Source organism: Trichomycterus rosablanca, chromosome 2 (assembly GCF_030014385.1).
Source record: "Trichomycterus rosablanca isolate fTriRos1 chromosome 2, fTriRos1.hap1, whole genome shotgun sequence".
NCBI lineage: Eukaryota > Metazoa > Chordata > Actinopteri > Siluriformes > Trichomycteridae > Trichomycterus > Trichomycterus rosablanca.
Window position 1 is genome coordinate 31208965 of NC_085989.1, and position 12732 is coordinate 31221696.

The 12732-nt window shown below is 36.3% G+C and overlaps 1 protein-coding gene across 2 annotated transcripts in view; it reads left to right on the forward strand.

The window, feature by feature from the left end:
- angpt2b (angiopoietin 2b) overlaps positions 1 to 12732 on the forward strand; it is a 56254-nt gene that overhangs the window by 29272 nt on the left and 14250 nt on the right. For both annotated transcript variants that reach the window (XM_062990714.1, XM_062990713.1), the window contains 3 exons: positions 252 to 373; positions 6005 to 6237; positions 7149 to 7273. In XM_062990714.1, coding sequence (XP_062846784.1) covers positions 252 to 373; positions 6005 to 6237; positions 7149 to 7273 — 480 coding nt within the window. The remainder of the gene's footprint in view (positions 1 to 251; positions 374 to 6004; positions 6238 to 7148; positions 7274 to 12732) is intronic.

Sequence of the window (12732 nt, forward strand, 5' to 3'; positions counted from 1 at the left end):
CCGGTCAAAGGTGTATTCCTGCCTTACGCCCAGTGTTTCGAAATTGTATTGGGTCAAGCCATATTTAGTAAAGCAATCAGTAATGAATAAATAAGCACATAAAGATGGGATAAATGTCTACATATATTTGGCCATGCTGTATATGTACAGTACATCCAGGACAATTTTCAGTCTTAAACATGTTTAATGCTACAGTTAAAAATACTAATAGTATTTCTATAAAAGTAATATATTTGTGGACTTTTTTGCAGGTGCTCAACCAAACAAGTCGTCTACAGATCCAGATGATGGAGTATTCTCTTTCCACCAAGCAATTGGAGAAGCAACTTCTGCAGCAAACTCAGGAGGTCTCCCACCTCAATGACAAAAACATGTAAGAGTCCAGGGGGCCTAAGGGACCCCATTATGTTAATTATATAATAGTAAATCACTGAACTCACCCCCCTGTGTTGATGAAAATGTTCTTCACGCTGCAGTGGGTAAGTAAGAAAAAAAGAGGCTCCTCTGAGGGGTCAAAGGATGGAGGACATGACTTACGGCTGTAAGAGGACTGTTTGTTTTTACTCGCTTTTTTCAGTTGCTAAGCATTTCAGCTTCTGAACCAAAAACCATTGAAAAAACAGAGATCACCACACACTCACATACCACCTGTTGCACATCTGCATGCTATTATTACTGTAGTGGATGTGACCCCCCTATGAGAACGGCACACAGCATAGCAGAAACACTGTACTGTAAGAATGCTAGTAGCATTTAAATAAATAAAAAGCTAGTTGATTACAAATGTAAAGCATACAGGCTGTGATAAATGAGATAAATGTAACAAATACGATTGAGAAATATTTTATTTCTGAGAAAAAAAGGCAATAAAAACAGTTTAGTCTCACTTTTTAAAACATTAAACACTACTATGTGTTCTTAATTGTTGCTGAAAATATAAAGTTCAAAAAATCTGTAAATAAACATAAAAACATCGTAGTTTTTAAAGAAATACAATTACATTTAAACACTTAGACACTACAGTCTTTTGGGTGAAGATACTTCACCATGTTTGTTCCAACCCATATAGAAAAAGACATCAAATGGTAAGATAATGTACAGTTAACAAGTATTTATTTATTAAGATTTTAATGTCATGTTTTACACACTTTGGTTACATTCATGACAGAAACGGTAGTTACTCCTTACACAAGATTCATCAGTTCACAAGTTTAATGACAAACAGTCATGGAGCATCCGGAGGAAACCCACACAGACACAGGGAGGACATGCAAACTCTGAAAGGACCCAGACTGCCCCACTTGGAATCTAGTCTAGTACCCTAACTGCTAGGCTACAACTGCTCTTTTTCTGGTATTTATCACATTCGCATTCAACATATACGTTTTTTTTAAACTACATGTTGTGTAACCGTAAAAACATACATGTTAACCTCAATACGTTTAAGTACATATATATATACTGTATATATATATAAGTCAGTTACCTGGACAAGTAGCAAAAGCAAAAATTGTTCTGCTGGTGGTCTCATTTGCGTCTCAGCTGCGTTGTCAAAGTGGTGAAGTATGACACATCTGGGTTTGGGTTAGCTTTACCACTATTCATAGTCTTAAATTGCATTTGACTTATTTCTGGCAGATGTTATGAGTTCTGTTCCCTGAACATCTGCCGACTTGACACAGCAAAGAAATAATTCTTAGACAGTTCCTTTGTGCCACTATCAACTGCAACTTTCTAAAAAATTGTGATTGTATAACCACGGCAGAAACTGAAATGATTCACGACCAGCTCAAGTTAAATTCCTTTCAACATAATGAAATGTGCTCAGGATGCATACAGCACTTTGGGCCTGTTTGAAAATCTAGTGAGCTCTCTACAATGCTGCCTACTAAAATGCCTTATTTTGAAGCTATAAACCGACGGAATGACGAGAGAGCATCCGATGTTTACTTAGTGGCAAAGGCAATCCCAGCATTCAGTGTGGCACGACTTTTCGCACAAAAAATTACATATATGCCAGGCGAATACAGTGGAATGAACTTCGGGTTCTTTGCATACGTAAATAAATTATCATTGATTTTTAGTTTGTATAAAGGTTTACAAGTGTAAGTTATTTGCAAATTTGGGCTTGTCAGGGCAGTTGTAGCCTAGTGATTAAGGTGCTGGACTAGTAATCAAAAGGTCGCTGGTTCAAGCCTCACCACTGCCAACGGCCCTTGAGCAAGGCCCTTAACCCTCAATTGCTTAGACAATATACTGTCACAGTACTGTAAGTTGCAATGGACAAAAGCGTCTTCTAAATGTTAAAAGTATAAATGTAACCATTTTTGGTACATGGAGGGAGATGTTAGATGGCATGATAGCGGGTTGTCCCACTTCATCCCATTGGTTTGAACGGCCTGAGGATAACTGTGTTAGCTTAGTAATTGTAAATAAACTGCTTCATAAGTTCGATGTCTTCTCTACTTAGGCAGCTACCTATGTAGGCAGTAGGCAGCAAGGCAGCTCACTAGGTTTTCAGACAAACCCTTTATCAACTTTTCCAGCCCTCAAAACATTGATAGATAACCTTTCAGACTGTGTCTGTGTGCACTGGGGCATCTCTGGTCTATTTTTATTTATTGTGCCAACAATGGTGGTTTTGTTCACAAAAAGGTTGTTTGCCAGTGCCGATGAGGTGAGTAAACTGTCTGTCATTACATTTCTTCCTTTCCCCCGGAAAGGCTCCATCAAACACAACACAATATTGTCCAATAACCTTTGACCAGCAGGCCTGCTGTAATTTTTCCCTAGACAGGGAATTTTGTTCAACATGTACTTTGTTTCAACACCAGCGGCCACACAGAATTTGTCGGGTTTAATGGCCGTGTACATTGTGAAACGACAGCGTGTCTTGGTATGGAACAGCTGTTCATCTACAGTTATGTTCTCACCGGGTGTGTAAAGAGCAATACTGTTTTTCTCAAACAAATAAATATCTCCGATATCACGGCATATTTATCTGTCACGGGGGGTGGGGGCAGATCTTGCGCTTTTGTCATCAAAGTGCAGATAGCACATGATAACTAACGATATCAATGTAGAGACATTGTCTCTAAGAAAATAGGATTTGTTCTTGACATAACGTGGGCCATTGGGTTTCTCTTATTATACTGCACTCTGATACTCAACTCAGTGGGTTACCAGCAGTTTTCTCTACCCACACTGTGTCATCTTTTGCCTCTTAAAATGAGTCTCCAGCACACTCAATTCTGATTCAGAGTCTAATTCTAAATCTGAATCAGATTCAAGGTTTAGATTCAATTTACTTCCATCCCCTCACTCATCATCTCCATTCGACATTATTCATTTTTAGACTCCAGTACTTGCTGTGGGGTACATTGCTCAATGCACCTCACAACCATGCAATCGCCCAGCTGCCCCAAGACGCAGTGAGCTGTAAGATGTACTGTGGCAAATGTATAGCTCTCAATGTCTCAGAAATTATAATGTGAATACAATTATCCCTGCCCATACCGTCTTCAGCTTTTACCACCTGTCAATTGGCATCAGAGGTGCATATAATAGGTTACTTAGGCTAGCTATGCCCATGTATGTAAAACAATACAAACAGTGGTGCAGTGGGAAGTGCAGGATCTTTTTTTTTAAGTGGAGTTTGTATGTTCTCACTGTGTCCGTGATGGTTTCCTCTGGGTGCACTGGTTTCCTCCCACAAAAAAAAAGAAGAATGTCTTTATTTGTCATACGCACATATACAGGGTCAGCCATTGTACAGCACCCCTGGAGCTGAGAGGGTTAAGGGCCTTGCTTGTTAAGGACTTGTTAAGGGCCCAACAGTGGCTGCATGGCAGAGCCAGAATTTGAATCCACAACCTTTTGATTTATAGCTCAAAGCTCTACTCACTAGGCTACAACTGACCCAACAAGTTTCAGCCTTTCGTCCAGTGAAGCAGACCCACCGAGACCCTGAACTAATAAAGCAGTGGTAGCCTAGTGGTTACGGTACTGGACTAGTAGTAAAAAAGTCGCTGGTTGGATAAAAACTTTCTGCTAAATGCCTAAAATGTAAATGAGTTACAGTTCCAGCACTAAAATTACATTCGTATGCACATACTATTTATGTAATGAATTTAACATTTAAAAAATGTGAAATGTGGCCTATACAAAAATAGACTAATTGCACATTAAATATCTAATGTTGTATTTCCTATTTTTAAGTTAACTACAGAAAAACAGAAAAACAGAAAATGTCCCATTTACATTTTTAAAAATAAAAATAAACACTTAAATGTAGCTTAAATAATTATTGCAGTAGAACACAGTGGCACAGCTGTTAACGTGATTGCTGCACAGTAGTAGGCAGTAGTATGAAACTGCACTTCAGACTTAGTTGGCGAAGCCAGTCCAATCTGGTGATCAACGTGTTTGTAATAAAACTATTATTATTTTGAGGTTTTATAGGGTAGGAGTACCAAAAAACACAAAAAAAACCCCATAAATACAGTAGGTAATACAGTTCTATATATATATAGGTTAAGTTCTACATTCAATATACTACATACTATATTACTATTACTATAATCAGCTTTAATGAGTGGGATATATATATATATATATATATATATATATATATATATATATATATATATATATGTATTAACCTTTTAATGTTGAGACGCCATTTTACACAGCAATTAAAAATTAAAAAATGATGAAATGATAAACGATTTCATTAAATGTTCATTTACTCATTTATATATTCAGAATTATAATTGTTATAAGTAGCTTTATATATATATATATATATATATATATATATATATATATATATATATATATATAATAAATTCACCCTCCATGTGTATTATGTGTATACAATTCACCCTCACAGATTTGGTTAGTTGTGAGTTTGCCATTGATAATTAAATGACATTTTTTGGGGAGAATTGTAAAATATAAGTACTGCAAAATATAAATGCACACAATATATGTATTGCTAATCTAATTTATCATTTAATAACATACAAATATACAGGCAGCTCAGGTGGCGCAGCGATAAAATACGCTAGCACACCAGAGCTGGGATTTCGAATACATAGTATCGAATCTCAGCTCTGCCATCTGGCTGGGCTGGGCTGGGCAGCTACATGAACAATGATTGGCTGTTGTTTACAGGGTGGGATGAGCCTGACCAGGGTTCCTCATAACTGGTGCAATTACGACCTCTGCTGGCTGATTGATGGCACCTGTGCAGAGTTGGGGAATAATGCTTATCAGGGTGTGGCTCTCCGTGCACAAGGCTGATCCGCATATGCACAACTCACCTTGTGCAGGTGAAACGATGCAGTTGGTACTGCGCACGTGTGTCAGTTGCAAAGCTTCTCAGTCAGCAGTGGAGGGTTGTATCGGTGGAGGTAAAGCGTGACACAATCAGGGTAATTGGATACGACTAGATTAGGGGAGAAAATTGGGTGAAGAAATCAGAGAAAGGAAAAAAAAATACAAATATACAAAAATTGTTTATAAAAACATAAATAAATTTATTTTTTAAATGTTTGAATGTGCACAAGAACTGTGGGACACCCACTGACTAGGAGAATGCCACCTACTTGTCTTGCTACCATTCAGAAGTCTTCTTCTGTTTTTCTTCTGCAGCAATCATTGCATCTCATGCTTGTTGTAATGTTTTGCAGTTAATACATTGTGTGCAATTATTCCTAAGAATCTGTGTACTTAACCTTCTAGTGCTTTTTAAAGTGCCCTTAAGAGGGAGAAGAAAGGGATGACCATGCTAGAAAATGTTGCTGACCATGCTAGAAAATTGTTACTGTACTGTAATATACAGTATAAAACATAAAAGACTGAGTAGTGTATTGTTTTACTGTACAAAAGCAGAATTACTGTCAGTTTTCCACTTTTGCAGGAGTCTTGTGCACCTAACAGCCACAGATATCGAGGGAGAACTATACATAGTAGCACGTATTTATCTTTCTTTGCATCTTAGCTACCTGGAGCAGCGCTTTGCAGCCCTGGAGGCCAGACACAGCCAGGAACTTCAGGTCATCCAACAGGAAAAGAAGCAGCTGCAGGAACTCTTAGACATGCAGAGCCGCATGGTCACAGTGCTTGAGAGACAGCTGGCTACCTTCACCCGCAACAGCACATTTCTCAAACATCAGCAAGCTACTCTCTCAGATACACTCCAGCAGCTACTGGCCAAAATCATCCACTCCAACGGTCAGTGCCAAATTCTAATCAGCTTGTACATGGCTGTCTGGAAAGCATCACTGAGTGTTTCTGGGAAATGTAAATGTGAGCCAAAAGCATTGTGTCAGGATTAGAAAATAATGCCTTTGCTCAGCATGGGAGAGCAAGAAGTCGTTACATTGTTTAATGTGCAGTTTAAATAGAAAGCACTTCGTTCCCTAGATTTGAATGTAAAAGTTCAGTTATATATTTGTTTTTTGCAATGATGTTTATTATTTAAAGTGTTTTATAATGATCAAGGCTGCATTGAACCACCTGGAATGTAGCCATCACATTTAACTACAGTATTTACTAACTCATTCACAGCTTGGAGCAATTTAGAGCAGCCAGTCCTCCACATTTCTAAAGTACTAGAAGGAAATCCAGTGGATCCAATGTGTCATCTAAAGCAAACTAAAATTTGCATATTCAAACTATTTATTTGCTGTATTTATCACATTGCAGTAGGGCAGCACGGTGGCTAAGTGGATAGCATGGTTGCCTCACAGCTAGTAGTTCCTGGGTTTGATCCCCAGGTGGGGCGGTCCGTTTCTGCGTGGATTTACTCTGGGAGCTCCGGTTTCCTCCTACAGTCCAAAGACATGCAAGCGAGGTGAATTAGAGGCACTAAATTGTCCATGACTGTGTCTGATATACTGTAACTTGTGAACTAATGAACCTTGTGTGTAATGAGTGACTACCATTCCTGTCATGAATGTAACCAAAAGTGCAAAATGACGTTAAAATCCTAATAATCAAACAAACAAACACATTGCAGTAAATCAAAAGAAGATTACATATGGCTTTAAAAAAAAATAAAAAAAATAAAAAAAATAATAATAATTATATATACATATATATATATATATATATATATATAATCACATCTTTTATCGTTTCAGATATTACCAGCCCTTCTAAAGAGAAAACAGAAATCTTTAGAGATTGTGCTGATATATACAAGTATGGGATTACAGCAAATGGAGTATACAACATTCATCCCATTAACAGCACACAGCCGATTAAGGTAATTTATTTCAAGTCATAATTTGCACATACAGAAAAAGATAATGAGTTTGTTATTAGCATAGTGCAGGTAGTAGTTGTGTAAATGAAAAAAAAATACACACAAGTGAAGGTCTTAGTAAGAATAAATTAGCTTGTTAAAGGTATTTTATACTAATTACTTTACATCGACCCTAATGTTATGGTAAAAAGGGTCAGTAAGACATCCATCAAAAGGGTGAATACAGAACATTAAGTGTGCAAATGCTGTTCCTTCATTAAAGTTTAATGGGTTGCAAAATGTGTAATGCTTTAGAGCGCTGGCTGACATGCAGAATGTAATTAAATTGTTGTTAAAATGGCAAGATGCAGATGGATAAAATTCCATAAAAGATCCAAGAATCATTGTCAGAATTCATAACATATGTCAAAACATTTATTCTATTATTTTGGCATCTGATGTTCAAAAATATGGAAATGGGAAATTAGGTGGAATGGGTAATTAGGTGTATGCTATATACTTTATGAATGTCCTTTTATAGTATTTATTCACTACATCTTAATAACTGCATCTCTGATTTAGGAATTTTTTATGTAATTTATAATGATATAAGCCTATTTATTTTTATAAAGAATATGCCATTTATCTTTTGTCATACCAGATGAATATGTTATTAACCTAAACTTAAAATAGAAACATACACAAAGTCTTTCTACTTTATTATTTTAATTTAAAATGTTTTATTTAGCTTATTAAAAAGACTTACGTTTGTAGAGAGAGTTAACAGACAACACTTTCTGGTGTGTGCCTTTATACTTTAGAAAACCCCCAATTCCTTTTGTAGAAAATATTGTCATGTCATTTTCATAATGGCTGAGATTATTTTATAGCTTTTTCTATAAAAGATAACTAGATCTTGTAACTAAACGGATTCCAGACATGAAGCGAGAAGTTGATATATAATGTGGTAAAAAATTTTATTAAAAATGACAAGGTTACTTTATCAAAAACAGGTTTTCCACCTTGTCATGTAAATAAATGCATGAAATTTTTTTTTTTTTTTTTAATAACTAAAAAAACTACTACTTTACTGTCTATAGTATTGACCTGGTAAGAGGATCTAATAAGAACAAAAAAATATTGGTGTATTAGAAGTGAATTACTTTGATAGTGAGCCTTCAAGCAGAATAAAGATGCACCTGATAACAAACCAAGTAATTTTAATTTTACCAGATTGTACTTTACTTTTGTATGTGTAATTGTTGTATGTCACGTTGCATAAATGTGTACAATAAAAGTTTCCCAGTAAACTGATATTAGAAGTCAGGATTTGTGAATGATACAAAGCTGCAAATACTGTAGCCTATCTATTTTGTTATTCCTTATTCTATCCAAACCCAACATGGCACCTGAGATACTAGTGTAAGACTTACTATCAGGTATGATCCATGTCAGTATCACATTACTTGCACCCCCAAATAATATCTGTTTAGTGATGGTCCCTTCCCGGTAATGAATAAGTAAAGGGACTGACACGTTGCAACAGGTCTGCCTTCAAAATCCATTGTTTAATAAGTGCAAATACAAAGTTTTCTAATGAAATTTCCAGTTTAATTTAGGTCCGATGACAAATTGTAAACCTAAATTACTCACCCTGTATGTAAAGCACTTAGAAACGTTGATTTGCTAAGAAGCAATAGATTCTCCCTGCAACATTTAAATTCAGGCAGGACAAACTGCTTCAATATTCTGTAGATCCCTGTTCTGTAAAAGCAATAAGTAAAATGTCATGCTGATGATGAGAAAACTAAAATTAGAAGCTGGAGACTTGTTCCCCACAGGCTCTAGTATTGCCAGTTTGGAATATAAGAAGCTATCTGAATAAAATGAGTCTAACTATTTGGTTTCACTTGCTATTTTTGAGTGCTATCAGTTTTTACAGTGAAATCTAATTTATGAATTTTGTGGTTATGCTAGAAAAAAAAGTTATGGAAAAAGCTGTTTGTTATATATTCAGTCTTTTTCAATAAACTTTCTCTTATTTCCTGTGCTGTTAGAAAGCCAGGTGTTTGGCATAGTTTTTTGGAGTCGTTTGCCAAAGTTGGGTCTTCGATTTTGCAGTTGCAGAAATGTTGTGATTCTTTTAAAAAAACTATAAAAAAGAAGAATCTGTAATTTGTTAATTCTCTTGAATCCTTATTTACCTGATAAAGCTGGAAAGATAAGAGTTCTAATGTTTTCACTGATTAACCTTTTGTAAATAGCAATGCATCTGTAACACACTCCAAAAAAGTTGGGACAGAGGTGTGTTTACCTTTGTGTTCCATCACCGTTCCTATTAATAAAACGTTTTAATGCTTCAGGAACTTGCTTGATACAAGACTTTAGCTGCTTAACAGTCCTTTGTTGTCATTGTCTGATGCTCTTCATGCTGCACAATAGGATGATGGTTTTTCATGCAGTGCTGTCTAAGAGCTCAAAAATCTCACACATTCAGTAATGGTTTCCAGCTTTGTCCCTATACGGACTAAGATCTCTTCAGAATCCCTGAATCTTTTCACAATATTATAAACAGTAGATGGTAAAAGACTAAATTATTTGCAATCTTGCATTGAGAAATGTTCTTTTTTGAACTGACTGGCAATTCTCTCCTGAAGTTTGGCACAAAGTAGTGAGCCACGATCCATCATTGCTTGTAAAGACCAAGATTTCCTCATCTGTGTCACCTGCTTATTGTGGAAAGTGGAACTTCAATAGCCTATAAACATTCCATTTTTATTTTGCCTCTGTCATGTTGCCTCATGTTATTGCAGGCACCAAATTCTAAATGTGTTTTTATTCACAAATGAATTTATTACATTCAGAATGACATTTATCAGAGAAACATTGGAAATCTTATCGTTTTACTTTTGTCAGTTAAATAAGGATTCAACAGAATAAACAAATCAGATTCTTCTTTTTACTGCATTTTACACAATGTCCCTACTGTTTTAGAAATGGGTTTTGTTGATCTAAAAACTGTCTGTAAATAAATCTGATTAAACATAATGGCTTTTTATAAAAGACCAGATTTGCATATGATCATGGTAACAGATGTTGTAAAAATGTTTGGGCCAATTTTCTCTTTTCCCTTTTCAATTTAGAAACTCAAAAATAAGCCATTCCCCAGTACTGGTATTTATTATGCTTCTGTCCTCTGCATGGTTATTCATAGAGTCATAAAGAATAGAGTTGAATTATTTGCCACAGGTCTTGTATAGGTAAATAGAACAAGAGATAAATCATCCATCATTATGCAAAGACAATGATCCCTAGCTGATAGAATTAATTCATCCTGTAATTCCAAAAGTTATTAATATGTAGCTTTGAGAATCAATCTGTTAAAATCATGAATAAAATATTTGGGAATGCAAAGGCCCTGAAGAGCCATGACACAGTTTAATTATTCGTTTTATTCTGATAATGAGGTAAGCTGTAATTGTATTAAACAAAGTTTCTGTTGTGATGTGACAAGACGTCATGGCATCAATTATGAATTTAATTGTGACATGACAAGCTGTCACAGAATTAAACCTGAATTACATTGTTATGTGTGACAAACTCTTATGGCATTAAAGATGGCATTTCTAGTGACATGACATAAGCTATCATAGCATCAAAAATTATTTCTTTTGTGACATGTGACTTAAGCTGTCAAACCATTAAACATGATCAAACATATTTTTTAGTCTGTGCATCATGATTTTATTGTGATACATGCCATAAGCTTTTAAGCCATTAAACATGTTTTAGTTACATGTGTAACATGAACCACTGTGGCATTTTACATGATTTCTGTTGATGAAAGATACACTGATCAACCATAACATTAAAACCACCTCCTTGTTTCTACTCACTGTCCATTTTATCAGCTCCACTTACCATATAGAAGCACTTTGTAGTTCTACAATTACTGACTGTAGTCCATCTCTTTCGCTGCATGCTTTTTTAGCCTGCTTTCACCCTGTTCTTCAATGGTCAGGACCACCACAGAGCAGGTATTATTTAGGTGGTGGATCATTCTCAGCACTGCAGTGACAATGACATGGTGGTGGTGTGTTAGTGTGTTTTGTGCTGGTATGAGTGGATCAGACACAGCAGCGCTGCTGTAGTTTTTAAATACTGTGTCCACTCACTGTCCACTCTATTAGACACTCCTACCTAGTTGGTTCACCTTGTAGACGTAAAGTCAGAGACGATCACTCATCTATTGCTGCTGTTTGAGGACGCTGCCCATGGGGCGCTGTTGGCTGGATATTTTTTTGGATGGTGGACTATTCTCAGTCCAGCAGGGACAGTGAGGTGTTTAAAAACTCCAGCAGCGCTGCTGTGTCTTATCCACTCATACCAGCACAACACACACTAACACACCACCACCATGTCAGTGTCACTGCAAGGCTGAGAATGATCCACCACCTAAATAATACCAACTTTGTAGTGGTCCTGGGAGAGTCCTGACCATTAAAAACAGCATGAAAGGGGGCTAACAAAGCATGCAGAGAAACAGATGGACTACAGTAACTGTAGAACTACAAAGTGCTGCTATATCATAAGTGGAGCTGATAAAATGGACAGTGATACATAAAACCCTTATCACAACACAGCCTACCGCTACATCAAGAAATGCAACCTAAAACTTTATTATACAATTATTACACCATTATATGCAGAAATGTCTCCAAGTTTTCTGGGCCTGAGCTCATCTAGGATGGTCTTGTTTTTGGAAAAAACAGACATGGAGTTCTCTGTGCCAAAGATTAAAAGCACCATCTGGAGTGTTATTAGTGAAAAGTGCAAAAGCCAACATCTGTCATGGTTTGACATTGGTGATTTGCCTATGCGTAAAGGTACCATTGATGCAGAGGCGCATATTGGGATTTTAGAAAGACAAATGCTGCCATTAGTGCAACATTGTTTCCTGGGAGGTCCATGATTATTTAAGCAGTATGATGCCAGGTCTCATTCTATACAGACTTTGTAGACACAGAATGTGTGTGCTTGACTGGCCTGCCTACAGTCCAGATTTGTCTCCTATTAGAAATGTATGTATGTAAAAATGCAATGTGCAGCATGAGGAAGAGAATCAGACGACAGTGACCACAGACTGTTGAGCAGCTTGAAGTCTTGTATCAAGCAAGAATGAAGAAAAATGTCACTTGCAGAATTGCAGCAATTAGTGTCCTCAGTTCCTAAACCATTAAAAAGTGTTATTAATAGGGAAAGGTGATGGAAGACATGGGAAAACATACCTCTGTTCCAAACTTTTTAGAGTGCATTGCAGGCATCAAATTCTAAATGCGTTTATATTTACAAAATACAATAAAGTTGATGAGTGAAAACATTAAAAATCTTCTCTTTCCACTTATAACAGTCAAATAAAGATTAAAAAGACTTAACAAATCACAGATTCTTCTTTTTGTATGTGGTGACGTGATGTAGGA